This window comes from Lolium perenne, chromosome 3 (assembly GCF_019359855.2).
Source record: "Lolium perenne isolate Kyuss_39 chromosome 3, Kyuss_2.0, whole genome shotgun sequence".
Lineage (NCBI taxonomy): Eukaryota > Viridiplantae > Streptophyta > Magnoliopsida > Poales > Poaceae > Lolium > Lolium perenne.
The window spans coordinates 251,718,368-251,742,812 of NC_067246.2; the positions used below are offsets into that span (position 1 = coordinate 251,718,368).

At 45.1% G+C, this 24,445-nt stretch overlaps 2 protein-coding genes across 2 annotated transcripts; one reads left to right on the forward strand and one right to left on the reverse strand.

Annotated features, from left to right (window-relative positions):
• The first annotated feature begins 18,567 nt into the window (after positions 1-18,567).
• Positions 18,568-20,621, forward strand: LOC127344729 (uncharacterized). The gene is made up of 2 exons (XM_051371062.2): positions 18,568-19,502; positions 19,953-20,621. Exons 1-2 carry the CDS (start codon positions 18,720-18,722, stop codon positions 20,418-20,420), a joined length of 1,251 nt encoding a protein of 416 aa, XP_051227022.1. The 5' UTR covers positions 18,568-18,719; the 3' UTR covers positions 20,421-20,621.
• Positions 20,622-20,891: 270 nt separating this feature from the next.
• LOC127340095 (uncharacterized) lies at positions 20,892-22,173 on the reverse strand. Its single transcript, XM_051365874.1, has 2 exons — positions 22,105-22,173; positions 20,892-21,491 (listed from the first exon to the last, which is right to left on the reverse strand). Exons 1-2 carry the CDS (start codon positions 22,171-22,173, stop codon positions 20,892-20,894), a joined length of 669 nt encoding a protein of 222 aa, XP_051221834.1.
• Between the last annotated feature and the right edge of the window lie 2,272 nt (positions 22,174-24,445).

Consider the following 24,445-nt stretch of genomic DNA (forward strand, 5'->3'; position numbering starts at 1 on the left):
TCTCTGTTCCGGCACGTCGCCGGGACGGGGAAGTGCCCCCGGAAGGCTTCTCCATCGACACCGCTGCCATCTCCACCGCCATCTTTACCACCGCTGCTGCTCCCATGAGGAGGGAGTAGTTCTCCATCGAGGCTCGGGGCTGTACCGGTAGCTATGTGGTTAATCTCTCTCCTATGTACTTCAATACAATGATCTCATGAGCTGCTTTACATGATTGAGATCCATATGATGAGCTTTGTATCGCTACTAGTTGTGTGCTACTCATGTGATGTTATTAAAGTAGTCTATTCCTCCTGCATGGTGTAAAGGTGACTAGTGTGTGCACCATGTGGTTCTTGTCGTAGGCTATGATCATGATCTCTTGTAGATTGTGGAGTTAATTATCATTATGATAGTATTGATGTGATCTATTCCTCCTTCATAGTGTAATGTGGACAGTGTGTGCACTATGTTAGTTCTTGGTTTATTTTGCAATGATCTATTATGCTCTAAGGTTATTTAAATATGAACATTGAATTGTGGAGCTTGTTAACTCCGGCATTGAGGGTTCGTGTAATCCTACGCAATGTGTTCATCATCCAACAAAAGAGTGTATGTAGCACATATGAGAAAGAGTTATTTATTATGCGATCAATGTTGAGAGTGTCCACTAGTGAAAGTGTAATCCCTAGGCCTTGTTCCTAAATACTGCTATCAGTGCTTGTTTACTGTTTTACTGTGTTACTACTGCTGCGTTACTACTGCTTGTTTACTGTCCTGGGCAAAGCACTTTTCTGGTGCCGTTGCTACTGCTTATTCATACCACCTGTATTTCACTATCTCTTCGCCGAACTAGTGCACCTATTAGGTATGTTGGGGACACAAGAGACTTCTTACTTTGTGGTTGCAGGGTTGCATGAGAGGGATATCTTTGACCTCTTCCTCCCTGAGTTCGATAAACCTTGGGTGATCCACTTAAGGGAAAACTTGCTGCTGTTCTACAAACCTCTGCTCTTGGAGGCCCAACACTGTCTACAGGAAAAGGAGGGGGCATAGACATCAAGCTATTTTCTGGCGCCGTTGCCGGGGACCAGAAAGCTACACAACAGGGATTTCCTCCCTCGTCAACCACGCGCCAGACCTGGACAGCAAGCTATTTTCTGGCGCCGTTGCCGGGGAGGAAAGGTAAAAGATACTCACACTCCGGATCTCGGCTACTAAGCTATTTTCCGGCGCATTGTAAGTACTCGAAGCTATTTCCTTTAGATCCTGCAATTGCATCTTTTTGTTTCTTGTTTACACTAGTTTGGCATAATGGACAAGAATGAGCTTCTTATGCTATTTCCTGATTTAAAACATTGGATTGTTTGATGCGAAAATTAAAAAACCTATGGAATCTTATTTGCATGCTGGTAGTAATATTAGTATGAACGCTTTGAACACCATTGTTGATAATGATATAGAAAGTTCTAAGCTTGGGGAAGCTGGCTTTGATGAGCATGATCTTTTTAGTCCCCCAAGAATTGAGGAGAAAATTTTCTTTGATGATACTTTGCCTCCAATTTATGATGATTATAATGATGGTAGTCTTATGGTACCACCTGTTATGGAGGATAAATTTGATTATGATTACAATATGCCTCCTATATATGATAGCTACTGTTGTCGTCAGAAACCCACCGGCGGGCAGCGACGGGCAACACCGTAGAGCCGGGAACAACCTAGAGCTGCGGCTGGCTGAGGTCCCTCCGAGCGACGGCCCGCAAAGCCTTCTGGTCACACGTCCGATGCTGATGCAAGGGCGTGCCACCTGACCTATACCTGGTCAGGAAGGTGATGGAGATGCCTCGCTTAGTTTCCTGCATGGCATACACGTAAACATTAAATACGAGCCTCGATCGGCTCTCAGGTTATCTTGTGAATCGGCTCAAGGAGCCGATCCACCCATGATTCGTACGGGGTGCACGAATATATGGTGGTCCTGCTTGATCAAGATAAAGCTAATGAGATCTACGACGATTTAGGGTTTTCACCGCATAATCGGATCATCCTACTCCAGGTTGGGCCTCGCGGCCACGCACGGTGATCGTAAGCCGATCCTAAACAAGGCCTAAAAACCAACACGAAGTTGATCCCCGGAACATCCTGTTTAGGACTAGCGAACGACACCCTACGCGCCGCTGGATCCTCCCCCCCTTTGTAAGGCCTAACTATTGCAGATATTAAACTAATCCTTGTAGAACAAGGAGCAATCGTAACGGATCAGATCTACTAAATAATGATCAAGCGGGGTGCCGCCCCCACACCTAAGATAGGTGTGAGGGCGGCTAGACATGCAAGGGTCACACTACGATAGCATGTTACGCGAAGAACTATGCTAACCCTAACATATCTATGATAACTACGTTGCTCGCCATCAACAAGGCTTCAGTACGAGCAACACATGAACAACGTGGAGCTTGTGCTGCCTAGATCGCAAGATGCGATCTAGGCAGCATGTCGCTTACCGGTAGAAACCCTCGAGACGAAGGAGTTGGCGATGCGCCGAGATTGATTTGTTTGGTTGAACGTTGGTTGTTGTTTATTCCATAAACTCTAGATACATATTTATAGTCCAGCGGACTTTCTAATTTAGGCGTGCACCTAACCGTGCACGGGTAAAACTCTATCTAAGATACGATCTACTATATTACAGATATAAGGGCAATCTAGCCCAACTTTGCATATAAGGCCGATCTACGTATTTTCTCCGTATATAATCTCCAAGCCCATCTTGATCATGGCCCACCTCTGACTTGGTCAAATTCTGGTGATAACAGCTACTTTGTTGAATTTGCTCCCACTACAACTAATAAAATTGATTATGCTTATGTGGAGAGTAATAATTTTATGCATGAGACTCATAATAAGAATGCTTTATGTGATAGTTATATTGTTGAGTTTGCTCATGATGCTACTGAAAGTTATTATGAGAGAGGAAAATATGGTTGTAGAAATTTTCATGTTACTAAAACACCTCTCTATGTGCTTAAATTTTTCAAGCTACACTTGTTTTATCTTCCTATGCTTGTTACTTTGCTATTCATGAACTTGTTTATTTACAAGATTCCTATGCATAGGAAGCATGTTAGACTTAAATATGTTTTGAATTTGCCTCTTGATGCTCTCTTTTGCTTCAAATATTATTTCTTGCGAGTGCATCATTAAAACTGCTGAGCCCATCTTAATGGCTATAAAGAAAGAACTTCTTGGGAGATAACCCATGTGTTATTTTGCTACAGTACCTCTATTTTATTTTGTGTCTTGGAAGTTGTTTACTACTGTAGCAACCTATCCTTATCTTAGTTTTGTGTTTTGTTGTGCCAAGTGAAGCCTCTAATCGAAGGTTGATACTAGATTTGGATTTCTGCGCAGAAACAGATTTCTATCTGTCACGAATCTGGGCTGTTTTCTCTGTAGAAAAATCAGACAAATATGCCAATTTACGTGCGTGTTCCTCAGATATGTACGCAACTTTCATTAGTTTTGAGTTTTCTGATCTGAGCAACGTAAGTATTTATTAAAAATTCATCTTTACGGACTGTTCTGTTTTGACAGATTCTGCCTTTTATTTCGCATTGCTTCTTTCGCTGTGTTGGGTGGATTTCTTTGTTCCATTACCTTCCAGTAGCTTTGAGCAATGTCCAGAAGTGTTAAGAATGATTGTGTCACCTCTGAACATGTGAGTTTTTGATTATGTACTAACCCCTCTAATGAAGTTTATGAGAAGTTTGGTGTGAAGGAAGTTTTCAAGGGTCAAGAGAGGAGGATGATATACTATGATCAAGAAGAGTGAAAGCTCTAAGCTTGGGGATGCCCCGGTGGTTCACCCCTGCATATATTAAGAAGACTCAAGCGTCTAAGCTTGGGGATGCCCAAGGCATCCCCTTCTTCATCGACAAATTATCAGGTTCCTTCTCTTGAAACTATATTTTTATTCGGTCACATCTTATGTGCTTTTCTTGGAGCGTCGGTTTGTTTTTGTTTTTGTTTTGTTTGAATAAAATGGATCCTAGCATTCAATTTGTGGGAGAGAGACACGCTCCGCTGTTGCATATGAACACATGTGTTCTTAGCTTTTAATATTCATGGCGAAGTTTCTTCTTCGTTAAATTGTTATATGGTTGGAATTGGAAAATGATACATGTAGTAATTGCTATAAATGTCTTGGGTAATGTGATACTTGGTAATTGTTGTGCTCATGTTTAAGCTCTTGCATCATATGCTTTGCACCCATTAATGAAGAAATACATGGAGCATGCTAAAATTTGGTTTGCATATTTGGTCTCTCTAAGGTCTAGATAATTTCTAGTATTGAGTTTGAACAACAAGGAAGACGGTGTAGAGTCTTATAATGATTTCAATATGTCTTTTATGTAAGCTTTGCTGCACCGGTTCATCCTTGTGTTTGTTTCAAATAGCCTTGCTAGCCTAAACCTTGTATTGAGAGGGATTACTTCTCATGCATCCAAAATCCTTGAGCCAACCACTATGCCATTTGTGTCCACCATACCTACCTACTACATGGTATTTCTCCGCCATTCCAAAGTAAATTGCTTGAGTGCTACCTTTAAAATTCCATCATTCACCTTTGCAATATATAGCTCATGGGACAAATAGCTTAAAAACTATTGTGGTATTGAATATGTACTTATGCACTTTATCTCTTATTAAGTTGCTTGTTGTGCGATAACCATATTCACTGGGGACGCCATCAACTATTCTTTGTTGAATTTCATGTGAGTTGCTATGCATGTTCGTCTTGTCTGAAGTAAGGGAGATCTACCACCTTATGGTTAGAGCGTGCATATTGTTAGAGAACAACATTGGGCCGCTAACTAAAGCCATGATTCATGGTGGAAGTTTCAGTTTTGGACAAATATCCTCAATCTCATATGAGAAAATTAATTGTTGTTACATGCTTATGCATAAAAGAGGAGTCCATTATCTGTTGTCTATGTTGTCCCGGTATGGATGTCTAAGTTGAGAATAATCAATAGCGAGAAATCCAAAATGCGAGCTTTCTCCTTAGACCTTTGTACAGGCGGCATAGAGGTACCCCATTGTGACACTTGGTTAAAACATGTGCATTGCGATGATCCGGTAGTCCAAGCTAATTAGGACAAGGTGCGGGCACTATTAGTATACTATGCATGAGGCTTGCAACTTGTAAGATATAATTTACATGATACATATGCTTTATTACTACCGTTGACAAAATTGTTTCATGTTTTCAAAATCAAAGCTCTAGCACAAATATAGCAATCGATGCTTTTCCTCTATGGAGGACCATTCTTTTACTTTTATGTTGAGTCAGTTCACCTATTTCTCTCCACCTCAAGAAGCAAACACTTGTGTGAACTGTGCATTGATTCCTACATACTTGCATATTGCATTTGTTATATTACTCTATGTTGACAACTATCCATGAGATATACTTGTTACAAGTTGAAAGCAACCGCTGAAACTTAATCTTCCATTGTGTTGCTTCAATGCCTTTACTTTGAATTATTGCTTTATGAGTTAACTCTTATGCAAGACTTATTGATGCTTGTCTTGAAGTACTATTCATGAAAAGTCTTTGCTATATGATTCACTTGTTTACTCATGTCATTTACATTGTTTTGATCGCTGCATTCACTACATATGCTTTACTAATAGTATGATCAAGGTTATGATGGCATGTCACTCCAGAAATTATCTTTGTTATCGTTTTACCTGCTCGGGACGAGCAGAACTAAGCTTGGGGATGCTGATACGTCTCCGACGTATCGATAATTTCTTGTGTTCCATGCCACATTATTGATGTTATCTACATGTTTTATGCACACTTTATGTCATATTCGTGCATTTTCTGGAACTAACCTATTAACAAGATGCCGAAGTGCCGGTTCTGTTTTACGCTGTTTTTGGTTTCAGAAATCCTAGTAACGAAATATTCTCGGAATCGGACGAAATCAACGCCCAGGTTCCTATTTTGCCCGGAAGCATCCAGAACACCCGAGAGCCGCCAGAGGGAAGCCCTGGGGGCCCCACACTACACCCTGGCGCGGCCAGAGGGGGGGCCGCGCCACCCTATGGTGTGGTGGCCCCAGGCCCCCTCCGAGGCTGCCCTTCTGCCTATTTAAAGCCTCCGTCGCGAAAACCCTATCACGTTCGACGAAACCCACAGAAACCTTCCAGAGCCGCCGCCATCGCGAAGCCAAGATCTGGGGGACAGGAGTCTCTGTTCCGGCACGCCGCCGGGACGGGGAAGTGCCCCCGGAAGGCTTCTCCATCGACACCGCTGCCATCTCCACCGCCATCTTCACCACCGCTGCTGCTCCCATGAGGAGGGAGTAGTTCTCCATCGAGGCTCGGGGCTGTACCGGTAGCTATGTGGTTAATCTCTCTCCTATGTACTTCAATACAATGATCTCATGAGCTGCTTTACATGATTGAGATCCATATGATGAGCTTTGTATCGCTACTAGTTGTGTGCTACTCATGTGATGTTATTAAAGTAGTCTATTCCTCCTGCATGGTGTAAAGGTGACTAGTGTGTGCACTATGTGGTTCTTGTCGTAGGCTATGATCATGATCTCTTGTAGATTGTGGAGTTAATTATCATTATGATAGTATTGATGTGATCTATTCCTCCTTCATAGTGTAATGTGGACAGTGTGTGCACTATGTTAGTTCTTGGTTTATTTTGCAATGATCTATTATGCTCTAAGGTTATTTAAATATGAACATTGAATTGTGGAGCTTGTTAACTCCGGCATTGAGGGTTCGTGTAATTCTACGCAATGTGTTCATCATCCAACAAAAGAGTGTATGTAGCACATATGAGAAAGAGTTATTTATTATGCGATCAATGTTGAGAGTGTCCACTAGTGAAAGTGTAATCCCTAGGCATTGTTCCTAAATACTGCTATCGGTGCTTGTTTACTGTTTTACTGTGTTACTACTGCTGCGTTACTACTGCTTGTTTACTGTCCTGGGCAAAGCACTTTTCTGGTGCCGTTGCTACTGCTTATTCATACCACCTGTATTTCACTATCTCTTCGCCGAACTAGTGCACCTATTAGGTGTGTTGGGGACACAAGAGACTTCTTGCTTTGTGGTTGCAGGGTTGCATGAGAGGGATATCTTTGACCTCTTCCTCCCTGAGTTCGATAAACCTTGGGTGATCCACTTAAGGGAAAACTTGCTGCTGTTCTACAAACCTCTGCTCTTGGAGGCCCAACACTGTCTACAGGAAAAGGAGGGGGCGTAGACATCAAGCTATTTTCTGGCGCCGTTGCCGGGGACCAGAAAGCTACACAACAGGGATTTCCTCCCTCGTCAACCACACGCCAGACCTGGACAGCATTGGCTCAAGTATTTTGGATGCATGAGAAGTATTCCCTCTCGATACAAGGTTTAGGCTAGCAAGGTTATTTGAAACAAACACAAGGATGAAGCGGTGCAGCAAAACTTACATAAAAGACATATTGAAAACATTATAAGACTCTACACCGTCTTCCTTGTTGTTCAAACTCAATACTAAAAATTATCTAGACCTTAGAGAAACCAAATATGCAAACCAAATTTTAGCATGCTCTATGTATTTCTTCATTAATGGGTGCAAAGTATACGATGCAAGAGCTTAAACATGAGCACAACAATTGCCAAGTATCACATTATCCAAGACATTTTACCAATTACTACATGTATCATTTTCCAATTCCAACCATATAACAATTTAACGAAGAAGAAACTTCGCCATGAATACTATGAGTAGAGCCTAAGGACATACTTGTCCATAGGTGAGAGTGGATTTGGTAACCAGGGGGGTACGTGAGCACGCGGTCATCACCGTTGGATCTGATCCACTACCATTGGATTCATCCTGTCAACAGACGGTGACTAACGGTTCCGTGAACTTTGGATTCGTATGAGGCGACAGCACTAGTCGCTAGCATGCATGCTTGAGTAGCAACAACTAATGTGTGTGGGACCCGCTTCCTGTGGAGAGATTAAGAAGGACTAGTCAACCATGGCCACCACGTCCGGCGACCCGCTTCGATTTATTCTCAGACTTCCATTTGGAGCAGCGTAGGATGGCGTCCAGTACCACCGCGGGCAGGCCACGGCCAACCAACGCTGCGGGGAGGCTGGCGCCGGCGAGGTAACCGCCGCCGAGCACCACCGTGGGAAGGCCGCTGCCGGGGGAGGTCGCCGCCGGGGAGGTAGCCGCCGCCGAGCACCACCGTGGGGAGGCCGCTGCCGGGGGAGGTCGCCGCCGCCAAGCAACACCACGGGGAGGCTGCCGCCGGGGAGATTGCCGCCTCTCCGGCCGGCCGATCTCTTCGAGCAACGCGACCACCTCCGGCGGCGCGCCCACCTGACAAATCAAGAATCAGTTAAACGCGGCTCGCAATTCCCGGACGATGATGAGGGACGAGCTGGGCACGCGGCGAGAGCTACAGCTTAAGCAAGATGGAGTTCGTCGAAGCAACGGACCTTACGGCATTCGCTGTAGGCGGAGAGGAGGGAGGGGTAGCGGGGTGCCCAGCGATCTGCGCCTTCATCGGCTCCGTCAGATCCGGCGTCGACGGGTGGGCTGCCGCCGGCGGAGGCGTCGGCAGAGAACCGGCGACCCCGGACGCCTCGCTGCAGGCCGCACCGCCCCCGCCGCCTCGCGAGATCCCCGGGTGGATGCTGTACAGATCCTCCATCGGTATCCTTCTCTGCGCGCTCGCTGCTAGTTGCAGCTCACACCGCTCACCTACTTCTCGGCCAACACAATCCAGCTCCCCCATCTCATCTCCATGCATCTCACCATCCGCACATATATGTACCAGAATAGATCAAGAAATGGTAACTAGCTGCAAGCCGAGTAGCAGCGGGAGGAGGAGACAGATCGAGTATAGTTCTTTGTCTAGCTCTTGGGGTACGACAGCCCGCCGATTCCCATCAGGCCACGGTCCGAGCTGCTGGAGGCGTCCAATGGTGGAGAAAGCAAGAAAGCAGGCGCATGGCTTCACATAGATAAAGGAAGAACACGATTGGATTTTTTTTATAGAAGATAAGAGACTAGAGAGTCACGGGAGAGACAAGAATCGAGTCAGATGATACTTTTGCATCTAAGAGTTCGGGAACCGAAGGCGCTCCAGATCGAGCCGGCCGTAGTCAGAGTAGAGCGGCCGCACCTTCCCATCTCCCCTCTCCCGAGCGGCAGCGCCATCGAATCTGGCTCTCAAGATAGATATGGATGTACCAGAGCGGCAGCAGAGCCATGTCGCTTCACTTTATTTTTTAACACTACTTTTTTTAGAACCACACGCAGAGTTTCCACCTCAGAGACAAACGGCAAGCAAACGATGTTAGACAGATGTCATGCAACAAACGCGTGCTCACCTACCCATGTGTTCACCAAGGTTCTTCCGCTTGTCCATATGCTACAGCAGAGCGTGTCTCTCTCCCACACAAAGAATGCTAGAATCCATTTTATTCAAACAAAACAAAAACAAAAACAAACCGATGCTCCAAGCAAAGTACATAAGATGTGACCGAATAAAAATATAGTTTCAAGAGAAGGAACCTGATAATTTATCGATAAAGAAGGGGATGCCTTGGGCATCCCCAAGCTTAGATGCTTGAGTCTTCTTGAAATATGCAGGGATGAACCACCGGGGCATCCCCAAGCTTAGAGCTTTCACTCTCCTTGATCATATTGTATCATCCTCCTCTCTTGACCCTTGAAAACTTCCTCCACACCAAACTCAAAACAACTCATTTAGAGGGTTAGTACATAATCAAAAACTCATATGTTCAGAGGTGACACAATCATTTTTAACACTTCTGGACATTGCTCAAAGCTACTGGAAGTCAATGGAACAAAGAAATCCATCCCACATAGCAAAAGAGGCAATGCGAAATAAAAGACAGAATCTGTCAAAACAGAACAGTCCGTAAAGACGAATTTTATTGAGACACCAGACTTGCTCAAATGAAAATTCTCAAATTGAATGAAAGTTGCGTACATATCTGAGGATCACGCACGTAAATTGGCATAATTTTCTGAGTTACCTACAGAGAATTTTGCCCAGATTCGTGACAGCAAAGAAATCTGTTTCTGCGCAGTAATCCAAATCTAGTATGAACCTTACTATCAACGACTTTACTTGGCACAACAAAACACAAAACTAAGATAAGGAGAGGTTGCTACAGTAGTAAACAATTTTCAAGACACAAATATAAAACAAAGTACTGTAGCAAAATAACACATGGGTTATCTCCCAAGAAGTTCTTTCTTTATAACCATTAAGATGGGCTCAGCAGTTTTAATGATGCACTCGCAAGAAATAGTATTTGAAGTGAAAGAGAGCATCAAGAGGCAAATTCAAAACAAATTTAAGCCTAACATGCTTCCTATGAAAAAGAATCTTGTAAATAAACAAGTTCGTGAAAAGCAAAGTAACAAGCATAGGAAGATAAAACAAGTGTAGCTTCAAAAATTTCAGCACGTAGAGAGATGTTTTAGTAACATGAAAATTTCTACAACCATATTTTCCTCTCTCATAATAACTTTCAGTAGCATCATGAGCAAACTCAACAATATAACTATCACATAAAGCATTCTTATCATGAGTCTCATGCATAAAATTATTACTACCCACATAAGCATAATCAATTTTATTAGTTGTAGTGGGAGCAAATTCAACAAAGTAGCTATCAAATATAGGAGGCATATTGTAATCATAATCAATTTTATCCTCCATAACGGGTGGCAACAAAAGACTACTATCATTATAATCATCATAAATAGGAGGCAAAGTATCATCAAAGAAAATTTTCTCCTCAATGCTTGGGGGACTAAAAAGATCATGCTCATCAAAACCAGCTTCCCCAAGCTTAGAATTTTCCATATCATTAGCAACAATGGTATTCAATGTGTTCATGCTAACATGTTCCATGGGTTTTTTAATTTTCGGATCAAACCATCCATGTCTTAAATCAGGAAATAGAATAAGAAGCTCATTGTTGTCCATTATGCCTTACTAGTGTAAACAAGAAACAAAAAGATGCAATTGCAGGATCTAAAGGAAATAGCTTCGAGCACAAACACAATGGCGCCAGAAAAGTACTGTTACCTGGAACCGGAGTATGAGTGCCTTTTACCTTTCCTCCCCGGCAACGGCGCCAGAAAAATTGCTTGATGGCGTGTACATCACACGTCCGTTGGGAACCCCAAGAGGAAGGTGTGATGCGTACAGCGGCAAGTTTTCTCTCAGTATGAAACCAAGGTTTATCGAACCAGTAGGAGCCAAGAAGCACGTTGAAGGTTGATGGCGGCGAGATGTAGTGCGGCGCAACACCAGGGATTCCGGCGCCAACGTGGAACCTGCACAACACAAACCAAGTACTTTGCCCCAACGAAACAGCGAGGTTGTCAATCTCACCGGCTTGCTGTAACAAAGGATTAGATGTATAGTGTGGATGATGATTGTTTGCAGAAAACAGTAGAACAATATTGCAGTTGATTGTATTTCAGTATAGAGAATTGGACCGGGGTCCACAGTTCACTAGAGGTGTCTCTCCCATAAGATAAACAGCATGTTGGGTGAACAAATTACAGTTGGGCAATTGATAAATAAAGAGGGCATGACCATGCACATACATATTATGATGAGTATAGTGAGATTTAATTGGGCATTACGACAAAGTACATAGACCGCTATCCAGCATGCATCTATGCCTAAAAAGTCCACCTTCAGGTTATCATCCGAACCCCCTCCGGTATTAAGTTGCTAACAACAGACAATTGCATTAAGTATTGCGCGTAATGTAATCAGTAACTACATCCTCGAACATAGCACCAATGTTTTATCCCTAGTGGCAACATCACATCCATAATCTTAGAGGTTCTTGTCACTCCTCCAGATTCACGGAGACATGAACCCACTATCGAGCATAAATACTCCCTCTTGGAGTTACTAGCATCAACTTGGCCAGAGCATCTACTAATAACGGAGAGCATGCAAGATCATAAACAACACATAGACATGAATTGATAATCAACATAACATAGTATTCTCTATTCATCGGATCCCAACAAACGCAACATATAGAATTACAAATAGATGATCTTGATCATGTTCGGCAGCTCACAAGACCCGACAATTAAGCACAATGGGGAGAAGACAACCATCTAGCTACTGCTATGGACCCATAGTCCAGGGGTAGACTACTCACACATCACTCCGGAGGCGACTATGGCGGCGTAGAGTCCTCCGGGAGATGATTCTCCTCTCCGGCAGGGTGCCGGAGGCGATCTCCTGAATCCCCCGAGATGGGATTGGCGGCGGCGGCGTCTCTGGAAGGTTTTCCGTATCGTGGCTCTCGGTACTGGGGGTTTCGCGACGGAGGCTATTTGTAGGCGGAAGGGCAGGTCAGGGGGCCACATGAGGGGCCCACACTATAGGTCGGCGCGGCCAGGGCTTGGGCCGCGCCGCCCTATAGTCTGGCCACCTCGTGGCCCCACTTCGTCTCCTCTTCGGTCTTCTGGAAGCTTCGTGGCAAAATAGGATCCTGGACGTTGATTTCGTCCAATTCCGAGAATATTTCTTTACTAGGATTTCTGAAACCAAAAACAGCAGAAAACAGCAACTGGCACTTCGGCATCTTGTTAATAGGTTAGTTCCAGAAAATGCACGAATATGACATAAAGTGTGCATAAAACATGTAGATAACATCAATAATGTGGCATGGAACATAAGAAATTATCGATACGTCGGAGACGTATCAGCGGATCGCCACCGTCAGCGCAAGGTCTACGTCAAGCCTCCGGGTTCTTCCTCGCCTACTTCGAGTACCGCCGCCGCACCTCTACAGGTAGGTTGCATGCCCACTTCTGGTCGTCGCAGGCCTCGCCGACCACATCTACCTTCTAGGCATCCGGCATGGCCACTCCTGGCTAGCGCTGGTTTCGAAGCCTTCTACGTCTCCGTCCACCACGACCTCGTCGCCAACGTCATCGTCTCGTCCCTGACTACTTCGTCTACTTCGACAACCACGGACTGCATCGACACCTCTCCCTCTTCGCCGCTCTGCGACTCGCCACCGCTCTGGAGGCCTCCTCTGCTGGTCCCCATGACACTGGCGCATGCTCCATGATGGTCTCTGCCCTCGCACGTCCGTTATTGGCAACACCGGTACGTGCCTTCGTCCCCGACGCGTCCCTGGGTCTGGCAAGCTCGGATCGGCATCTCGTCCTCATCGGCTTTGACAACATCTTCCCCGGCATCGACTCTTCTACGATTGCCTCAACCGCGTCGCCGACTTCGTCTTTGCGTACTCGGTTCTGGATGAAGCCTTTGATGCAAACCTGTAGGTCTTGAGTTCAAACCCCTAAACCACTTATTTTTATTTTTACTTTCTAAAATTGTGCTAGACATTGTAGTATGTTCTAAAATATGGAACCCAGACTTGTACTGTTTTGTAGGGCTTTCATCGTATTTTTTCACCTCAAATGCGCCTAAAAAAGAATTATTCTAGTCAAATATCACTAATAAACAAATGGCTATAACTGACTAGATGTTATAGATACATTAGTTATTGGGTTCATAACAAAGGTAATTATATGCATTTTAACAGACTGGGTGACTGTAACCTTCTCTTTGTACAATCTAAATGAATATATCTTCTGGGATGTCTCCGCTCGCCCGAATGCGGTAGTGAGGGTGAGGTACACTTCCTTTTCTTTTGATCACACTGTAATCTGGTCGATACATAGAAGAAGCATAATAGCATATTAAATGTTGTTCTTCCCTTTTCGTTAAAAACAAAATTGTTGCTAAAGGGTGATGTGTTATTCTGCCTTTTTTATGGCAGATGCATCGGTTCAGCTGCCCCTGATGACAAAAGATATGTTTCTTGACCCCACTTCATCTATCCTATACGTAACGAGGGTAATTTGCTACAGATTCATTTTCCTCTAAACTTTTGTTTTACGCTCTTTTTCCCCACGAGGAAGTTTAACCACGGCTGGTGTTTTATGAGCTGTGGGAACTAAATGCAGCAATTCATGATGCAGAGTGCCCGTTGCAAAGTGCTAGCTTGGATTGAATCTATCTACTTCAATCGACCTTTTTTACATGATTCACTTGGAACTAAAATAAAAGTTTACGTAAAGGAGCAAGAGAAAATTAATGATCATCTGTTGTAACGCCTCCTTTTTTCCTACCACTGCGTACATTCAGGATAACTAAAGGCTTCAATTTGACATATCTTGAGCTCTCATTCTAACATGGAATATGAGAATGCAAAAAGTGCTTTAAGAAATCTGCTGGTGACAAAAGAACTTTCACCCACACAGAATATTATGTAGTACCTCTGGTAAGATTAAATTGATGCCAACTTGTGAAGAATTCCTGCATGTGTATGATGTACATGCGTATCAATTAAAACAAACATGAGGCATTATGTTTTATTTTGGACTCCTACCATGATTAAAAAAATGATAAAAAGTTTTAGAAACAATACGGAGCTGGGTACTATATTTTAGAACATACTACAATGTCTAGCAGAATTTTAAAAAGTAAATCAAGTGGTTTGGGGGTTTTGAACTTAAGACCTACAGATTTGCATCAAAGGCATCATCCAATTGAGCTACCACTATGTTCTATCAACTCTACACAAAGTTTATTTATAGAGAGTAGTGTGGCGTCTTTGCCATGGGCGTCACACATGCCTTCCACGTTGGTAGCTGTAGGCCACGCACGCACATGCACACCACGCAGGCAAGATGTGTGGCGCCCATCGCATGGGCGCCACACGGTGAAGTGTGCCGCCGCTCGCATAGGCGCCACACAAAAGGGTTAGTGAATTGAAATAGTTTGGTTGGGAGGTTATTTTGTGCATTTCTTTCATAAAAGGGTTGTTTTTGTGCAAATCGCCTCCTAACAGTTGTTCGATCAGAACCCATCCACCCAAATTATCGATATAGCTGAAAGTAGGGTTGACATAAAGTTTGAAGCTCAGTGAATTTAATGAACGCTGGTTTGCTCGACTCATATTCCTACCGAGCCAAGCTGAGCAAAATTTTTAACTCGTTAACGTTGACGAGCTAAACAATGGAGCCGATGATGTTCATGGGCTACTCATTAAGATCTGCAACAACCAAGTATTGGGCCAATAAACGGTTGTGTCCTTGGACTCCTGGCCAATCTAAGCTGAGGCAAGCAGGTATCAACCAAACCTATCAAGAGAGACGAAACAAGCAATTGTTTTTTTTGTAGGTCTCTAATTTTCAGAGTTCATGTTCAAAATTAAATTATGGTGATTGTTGTTGAAGTTTTGGTTGTAGCCACCCCTAGTTGAGAGACCCCCACCTCCACCACCTTGCCACGACCCCCGCCATCATTGCTTTTGTACTGCGCCACCAATTTCTCACCACCAATTCGTCTAAGGCGCTCATATCTCACTCGGGGTCCATAATACACCGACGACCAAATGCATGGAATAAATATGGTCAAGGCCAGGTAGGGTTTGTGGTGATATTGGTTGAGTCCTCCCATATTGTAGCCACGTGTACGCAACCGGTGGGGTAGGATAAGCACATGCGCCAAGACCAATATGTCCCTATGAAAATTGATCCACATTTTAACTCTTCCTGCTACCTCCGAATTTCCTGAAATAAAATCTTTCCTTGTATCCTTCCCCATTATAGACATGAAATATGTTGTTGGAGCACCATTTGAATTCCTTGGTTTCAATAGAGATTCACAAACAAATATATCCATGTAGATGACGGTAATGCCTAGCTGAAAATCCCTGATCAATCCATCTCCTGATAGGTCGTATGTGGTAGGTATCCACCACCAAATGCCTCCTCGGTTTGTTCTTTATGAACAATGGATCCTCGGGCTAGTGTTGGGGCCTCGATAATGCCAATGGGATGTGTTTATCTGCTCGGTAAAGGCGGGAAGGACACGTCCATTGGAATCGTGGATGGCACCGTTGATGTCCATGTACTTTGTCTCCATTCAACATATGGACCCCTCGAAGTTAAGCTTGGTCCATAGAATGTGCGATCGCCTCGGTCATGAGAGAAGGAAGGCCCACAAACTAATACTCCCTCCGTCCACAAATAAGTGGACATCTAGCTCTAAACTTTATCCACAAAAGAATGTACACCTATGTTTCCAATGCACTTTAATTGCTTCTTTCTCATCGCACGGAAATCAAACCCAATAATATGGAGCACATCTTCTTCTTGTTTTCCACATGCACTTAGCTCATTGGAGTAAAAAAAATTAAAAAGGAGAGATGCATGTTCCCAATGTATTTTTTACTCCACTTCATAATTTATCTTGGAAAACCCGTATGTACACTTATTTGTGGACGGAGGAAGTATGCACTAGTAACAACTATAACTTGCCCTCTTCTTCCTAAGGTTTATTAATTATGTGAAAATAGACCCAATTTACATCAGGTGATCCACACCGCAAAGGGATGAAATATACTCTGTAGTAGGTAGGAACAAACAAACCGGGTTGACTATAGTCATTTTATTTAGGATGCTAGTCCCTATGTAATGGATTCCATAAAATTTGTAAATATATTTCTGTGTTCAAGTTTGTGCAAAAAACATATTTTGAAATTGATAGGAGCTCTTGTATACACCACATAATACCAAGTTTATTCAAGACAAGCGTAAATAATCAAAGAATATGTATGCAAGGTAGGGTCTATTATAATTTTAGTTTTGTAGTTTTTACTATACAAGATGTGCTATTTTGGTACGTATGTAGTGCATATGGTGCACATGTTGTGAATTTGTTATTGAGCCGGCATGCAAGATACATTGGCTGATTTGACAACGGTTCAAATTATACTATAGAAGTATCTATAGAAGTACTTGCCTAATGATATACTCGAAGCATTGCCAAGATATTTGGTATGACTATACAACGTTAATGATCTCTATCATAATATGTGAGGATAATAAGAATGTATACATGAGAAAACATACATACACACAAATACATGTGTATACACAATATTATTAGACAAATTGTGAAGAGTAGATCAAGAAGAACTTTGAATGCAACACGCAACTTAAAGTTAGCACAACCAAACTTTACAATGATATACATAAAAATTGTATAACAAATAACATTATAAGTAATATTCAAAAATATTGTCATGGGTTAACTATAATATCTAAATAATGTAAATCATAATCATTAGGTATGGTTTGATGAAAATAAGTACAAATTTTTGGTATAAATATATTTTTCGTTGTACCTGGGTCCAAAATGTTTGCTATAATTTAATGGTTCAGTTTGCATTAGCGGTGGAGGAGTTGGCACTGGCTATACTTCTCCTCACAACACTACACTTCTTGCCAACTGAATTATTTTGGTATTAAAAACATGCCAACTATGAAGTACTTCTATTTGGGTTGTAGCATTTAGTCGATGCAGGGGTTACTCATACTGAGGCTTACGGTGGTTCACCTAGCAAGTGTCCAAGATCTTTCAGTGCAATGAAGAATCCTCATGGTATACCTTGATAGGTGTCTCGACATTATTTCCACTTTGGACCGTTTAAAAATTTCGCATATGTCCAAGCGCGCCTATTGGTTGACACAGCAAGAATCTGGCTACCATGTCTGGCAGGGCATGTTCTTTATGTCTGAACATCCAATGCTTGCTGCAAACGGCCTAAGTGTGGACGACTTAACAAAGGTCGGATCATCTTCTAACTCCACCACTAGTGAATGATCTAGTGCAAACTATAAGTCCGACTGGAGGAGGTCGATTGCTGATTATATGCAAGATCCAAGTCAAAATGTGGACATAATTGTTTGACGGCTAGCTCTCAAATATACATTGACTAATTCCGACTTATATCGCCGAACAACCGATGTCATTCTTCTATAAAGTGCTTGAACAAAGACCAACACAAGGTTATCATGGGAGAGGTACATGACGGTTTATGCGGGACTCATCAGTCTGCTCATTAGATGAAGTAGATGCTCAGCCGTGGCAGATTTTGTTGAAATCATTGCCAAGGAAAGGGGGCAAGGGGCCGGGGTCCCTCTATGGTGACGGAGGAGGTTAGTCAGGCGATTGCTCGCCTCTCCTAGGGCATACAGAGGCATGTTTCACCTTGATTGCGTTTCCACTCTAAGATTTTCTTCGTTGCTCTCATGGTGCTTCATTCACGGTGGAGAGCATCACAAATACGAGTTCAACGTTTTCTTGTTTCTTTTATGTTTGTGGTTGTTCTTGATGTTGTAAATTATTTTCAAGCATCTTGTATCTACTGTTTGGGGCCCTAGTAATTTATGGCTGGACATGAAGCCTTTTATCTAAACAAATAGTCCCTCCGTTTTATAATGTTTATCGTGATTTTTGTTTAATTTATACTTACTAAATTGGGTGGTAAGGTGCCACAAATGGGTTTTCTGTTCATATTGGTACGTACTTACTGAATTGTGTGGTAATTGTGACTCATTTGGTCCATATATTCCAAGTATCCACCATGTCAGATTCCATTGGCACAGAAAATCAACGTTCTATCGTTGCCCCATCCAGCGTGCAATCAAAAGCGTCATCCTAGGTGGGCACTAGCCAGACACCATTCCATGCTTCCAGTTCCACTGCCCCCGTTATACTCTGCGCGTTCTACCAGCTTGTACGTACGAAGTTCCAAACTGCCAAGAGATGGCCGCTGCGAAGCCAGCCTCCATTGCCGCCAATTCCACCACTGCCGCCAAACCTCCGGCGCCCGAGCAGCCACTGCTGGAGGTGGCGGAGGAGGAGGTGGTGATCGACTTCAAGCCCAACTCCAAGTGCCGCGTCGACCTCCGCCTCCGCTCGCTGCACCCCTCCCTCCCCGTGGCATTCAAGGTCCAGACCTCCTCCCCGCTCAAGTTCCTCGTCAGCCCGCCGCGCGGCACCCTGCAGCCGCTCTCCTCCGCAACCATCCGCGTCGTGCTCCGCCCGCAGCCGCACGCGCCGCAGTCGTTCCCGCGCTCCCGCGCCGACCGCTTCCTCGTCCTCTCCTCCCTCTCCGCCGCGCACCTCGACTCCGCCGCCTCCATCACCGGCAGCGCTGCCGCCGGCGCCATACGCCTCCGCGTGTTCTTCGGCGGGCCCTACCTGCTCCGCCTCGCCGCGGACGCTGGGGACTCCGCGGCCGTGCGCCTCATCCTGCGCCGGCAGCCGCAACTTCTGCCGGTTCTCCAGCCCGAAGCGCTAATGCCCGACACCGAGCAGTGGGCGCCGCTGCACGCGGCTGCCGCGAGGGGGGACTGCGAAGAGGTGAGGAGGCTGGGGCCGGAAGCGCTGGCGGCTCGTGACAAGGATGGCAGGACGGCTCTGCACGTCGCGGCCGCAGCAGGGGAGGTGGAGGCGGTGGCGGAGCTGGTGGAGATGGGCGCCGACGCCGCGTCCGCCGACGCCCGAGGGAAGACTCCACTGGACGTGGCGCGAGACAAGGGCTATGTAAGTACGCTTGTCCTTTGTACTGCCATGTAACTTCAGGGCTGGAAAGACTGCTTACTTCAAGGTTTTCATCATAGTTTAGATTGGGCAAACATCCGTGGCAGCGTAACACACTAACAGCCTCGAAGCCTCCAAGGTCGTAAGAAAATATTGTCATGTAAAAATGTGGATGTGTGACTAACTGTTGAAGCAGGGTAATCTGCAATATTTCGACTGTTTCGTCACGAGCAGAATCTGAAGGACCATGATTCCAGACTTCCAGCTGGGTACGCTGTACGTAGCTTGGCACATATGACTTGTGTCGTTGCGCTCGTGAACGATGGTCTGCAACTACATTGTTTTGTTGTCCAGTTGGGATCTTGGAATGTACTAAATGAACAGTAGTACAACTCACAATTTTCACACCAGATCTCTTGTAATAATGTAACACGTCTGTTTCACCGATTACAGAAAGAAGTTGTGGACATACTGCAACGTTGGGAGCTGGTCATGACAGCGGCTAGGCGAGGCGACCTCCAGAGCCTGCAGCTCCTCCTCAGCAAGCGCACGGGCATCCGCGGCCGCGACCAGTACGGCCTGACGGCGCTCCACATGGCCGCGATCAAAGGCCACTGCGACGTGATCGCCTTGCTCGCCGGGTCCGGCTGCATGGACATCGAGTGCGAGGACGTGGAAGGGCACCGGCCGCTGCACCTCGCCGTCGAGGGCGGCTGCGCCGACGCCGTGGACCTGCTGCTTGACATGGGCGCTGACGTCCACGCCAAGACCAAGCGGGACGCGACGCCGCTCCAGATGGCCGAGACGATGGGGTACGATGACATCGCGCAGCTACTGCGCAGCCGGGGTGCCGACGAGGCGGCAGCTGCTGCGCAGTTGTGCATCGCGTCGTCGTCTTCCTCGTCGATATCGTGTGCCTAGGGAGAACCACTTTCGTGTTTGCGTCTTCGATTCAGTGTTGTTTGTAGAGACCATGTTAATGCTGAACTGTCTTATGTTTTGTTAGAAGGTATTGATATAAACTTGCAACTGCGCTCCATAGAGCAGTTTCAATATATTGCAAGTTGCATCTGTAGATTTAAAAACAGAACATTTACTGAAAAGTTTTTATTTTTGTTATCTAGCCTTGACTTCAGCATTATCTATTTTTACATTTTTTTACAAAGAATTGCGACAAAGTATGCCTTTTTTCTTTATAGATAGAAGAAGAAGAACCATACACAACATGCACTGCAAGAATTTTTTTTGAGAATTCGGCAGGTGAGCTGCTCGATATATTAATAGAAGAAGAGATTACAACCGGACTACAACGGCTGCGGCCACGGCACAGACGCCGCGCCGAGCAAACATGGTGGTGGAGAGGTGTCCACCACAACTAAAAGAGAAAGCGGACTACTCGCGAGCTACGGAGATCTTCGCACCCGCCAAGTCCCAAGCAGCCGCCTCGTCGGTGATCCGAGCCAGCAGGGAGCGGACCGGGGAGAGGGAGGCTATGAAGACGCGGGCGTTTCGCTCAAGCCATAAGTGCCAGAGGACCAGGAGCGTCCAGGAACGGACACGGGATGCCTCCAGGGAAGGCAGCCCCTCAGACAGGCCGGCCATCCAATCGATGGACCTGTGGTGGTTCCCCCAGGAGGAGGGAGCGAGGGATGGGGCCGTGGCGATGATTGCCACCCCGGCCCAAACCTGCCGCGAGAACGGGCACTCGATGAAGAGGTGTGTCGCGGTCTCGAGGCTCCGCATGCAAAGCGGACAGAAGTACCCATTCGGCCATCCTCGAGCAAGCAGCCTGTCGGCCGTCATAAGCCTGTTCTGGACAAAGAGCCAAGCAAAGAGACGACAGCGCGGAGTAGCCCAGGGCTTCCAGATGAGCTGGACGAAGGCTGTCTGCACGGAGCCCACAAACTGGAGGCGATACGCGGAGGAGGCCGAGTAGCTACCATCCGGAGTGAAGCGCCAGGTGAACTTGTCGCGCGTGTCCAGGGACGTGCACTGCAAGAATGTGTCACAAGGCGTTCAAATAGAACGACTGCTCACAAAAAAAACCACTAATTTCCACCTACCAGCTTCCTCAACAATGGCATCTAAAAGAAGTGCCCTGGTCTTCGACTTATGCTTGAAGGTCATGTTATTTGTTCAATCCAAATTGACCTCAGAGCATCTTCGATTGCGTCCCCAAACAAAATTCGGAAGCATAGATGGATGGGTTCATTGGGAGCCGCTGCCACGTGGTGGCCCTCCCCCCCTCTCCAATAGGATGCCAAACAGATTTTTTGCAATGAAATTTAAATCAAAATAAAAATAGACCCAACCATAGAATTCAAAGGCTAGTTTTCAGAGTTCGCACCATCATATCGCCACGTTCGCTGGCTAGAATACTACAGAACCGAGGCACAAGTAAAGCCTAGAAGAATGGGGTGATCTTCGCCATCGATGGCGACTCGTCCATAACAACGTCATTGTGTTGTTCGCCCGGCGTCGAAGCTGTTGTCGCCGCCGTAGTTGATGGCATCGATGCCGAGTTGCTGCTGCTGATACCATCGCTGCTCGCACTTCGAACGGAAATTTCTTGCAAGATCATGTCGAGGTAGAAAATGTGCCCCACCTTCAGCTCATCATCCATTTGTGAAGTGTCAGCGGTCAAGATCATGAAGTCCGTTCTCATTCTCTTCATGGAAGCTCTCTCCTTCTCGGTCAATATCTTCTCGTCTTGCTACGACAACAGGGTCTTCCACCTCTCATTACTCTTTTTGCCCTCGAATGAGCAAGTTCGTCGAGACATCGGCAAGGCACTTGTCGATCGATGCTTGCACCCTATAGGATGATGCTGCTTCAGTCATGGATAGCTTGGCCTTCTTGTTGTCGATTGGGCATACCGCCGAGGTTGCTAGTGGCGCATCTAGATCAACAACGTCGTCGAATGTCTTCACCAATTTAAGGTGTGTTTGCCTCCAACATTCTTTGAGCTTGGTATAGCAATGCAACAAGGTGAATCCTTTGTCTTTGTTTCTCTTTGGGTACAACAATAGTGCATGGTCCAACTAAAGCAAGAAAACACAAAGACATCAATGCATAGCCGATCAAGAAAACACATAAAATAGATGGCCAAGCACTTACCATATTGATCGAGTTCATGCCACTCTCCGGTATAACTTCAATGTTTGCATTGCATGGTAGCCACGGAATAGGTTCATCGCATGTTGTATGATACCCCACTGGGTAGACATAGCTTTTTGGCTCCTCTTCATTTGCATTTGGGCATACTGATGGCTCCCAAGTGCAGGAGATCAATTGTAGTACTTTTCAATAAACAAAGGTTGTCGAACCCACGAGAAGCTGAAGGTATGGGTTAGCAAACATAACAGGAAAGCAGTAATAATAAAGTGATGGTTTTGGTGTTTCAGGTATATAGTTTGCAATAAAAATAAAGTGCGGAAAGTAAATAGCAAATAAGTAAATGTTCTCTACGAGAGAAAAGCCCAATCCTCTATGCAGCAAGAGGACAAGCTCAAGTGTGTATGCTTATTTAGACAAAAGTTTCCGAGGGCGGCATGGATTCACTAGCATCTGAGTTCTAAACAACATGGTAAATATTTTATCAAGATTTATTCAATTAGGGGTGGAGCCTTAGTTAGGTGCAGCCATAAGCATGTGCAAATACACCGCTAATGATGGGTCCTAGAGCCATTTTCATGTGCAAGCATAGGAATCATTAAGATATAAATGTATCATCATAGCCATAAAATTTAGGGTCCCGACATAAACCCCTCTAATGCAACTCATATTGTTGGAAGATGGTTTTTGTCATTACGACTCCTCCAATACTAATGCATTACATCAAAGTGCAGCCCTAGGAGCCCATATAGGTGAAGTAATATGCAGTCGACATTCGCAGAAAACCATCATAGAACAACATAAAAGATAGAAAACTTGACCAAATACTCATTGCACATCAGGAACGTGGGGAACTACTCACAAGTGATAAACATGATATGGATCAGAGGCATAATGGTTCCAACACAATCTGAATATATAATCTTCCCACCAAATAATGACAAAGTACCAATCACGAACATGCAATAGCACTAAAAACAATATCTGGGGTTCAATTCAACACAACTACGAGGTGGATGACATCGATCTCGTAGATGGAGATGGTGGTGATGGTTGTGCTGGTGGATATGTCGATGTAGATGCCTCCTCCCAAGCCAAGGAGGAGTGGGGATGTCGATGGCGTCGCTTTCCCCTACCGGTGTAGCAGGATCTGCTCTCTCCCGGAGTAGGAGAGGAATTTCGCCTCCGCCGCGCCTCAATAAATCTCGGAAAAAATATGGCTTCGGTTTTGGGGCGAAAACGGGGCGTCTGGAATAAAAGGGGGGCCCAAACGATGCCCGAGGTGCGAACATGCATGGGTGGCGCCGCGAGAAGGTTGGGTCGCGCCACCTGGTGTCGTTTGCACGTCGTGGCCCCTCTCGCGCGATTCTTTCGCGCTCTGCCTTCCTTCGGGTGAAAAACTGATCAGGTATTTTCCCTCAAATTTTTGCGATCCGGAAAATCCTGAAACAAATAAAATATGAAAAAGGAGGTTTTCTGCCTCCCAGGAATTAAATACCAAAGAGGGGGATTTTGTAGGAAAGTCCCGAAAATTATCTAAAAATGCATGAAGGCAAATAATAATGATGATGCAAAATGCACGTACCACATAATCCTTGTCGAGCAACTTGTGCTCATAAAAAAATCCATTTTGATCCTACTCTAATAGGCGTCACTTGTTTGATTGCCTCCATTGACCGGGTCAATGCTCACCATCTTCCAAACATCACACAAGCACATATCTTCCAACGTCTTCCACTTGGAGCCTCGTGTGCCTTTTGGCTTGTCTGTGTTGGCCGCTACCTCGCTGCCCTTCTCCTCTACCTCCTCCTCCTCGCCTCCCTCCTCCTCCT

Excerpts from the sequence above, each read along its gene's own strand:
- LOC127340095 (XM_051365874.1), bottom strand. The coding sequence starts at position 22,173 with ATGAAGAGAATGAGAACGGACTTCATGATCTTGACCGCTGACACTTCA. Across the intron at positions 21,492-22,104 it reads AAATGGATGATGAGCTGAAG|TGCACGTCCCTGGACACGCG; the intron begins GTGGGGCACATT and ends ACATTCTTGCAG.
- LOC127344729 (XM_051371062.2), top strand. The coding sequence starts at position 18,720 with ATGGCCGCTGCGAAGCCAGCCTCCATTGCCGCCAATTCCACCACTGCC. Across the intron at positions 19,503-19,952 it reads TGGCGCGAGACAAGGGCTAT|AAAGAAGTTGTGGACATACT; the intron begins GTAAGTACGCTT and ends CACCGATTACAG.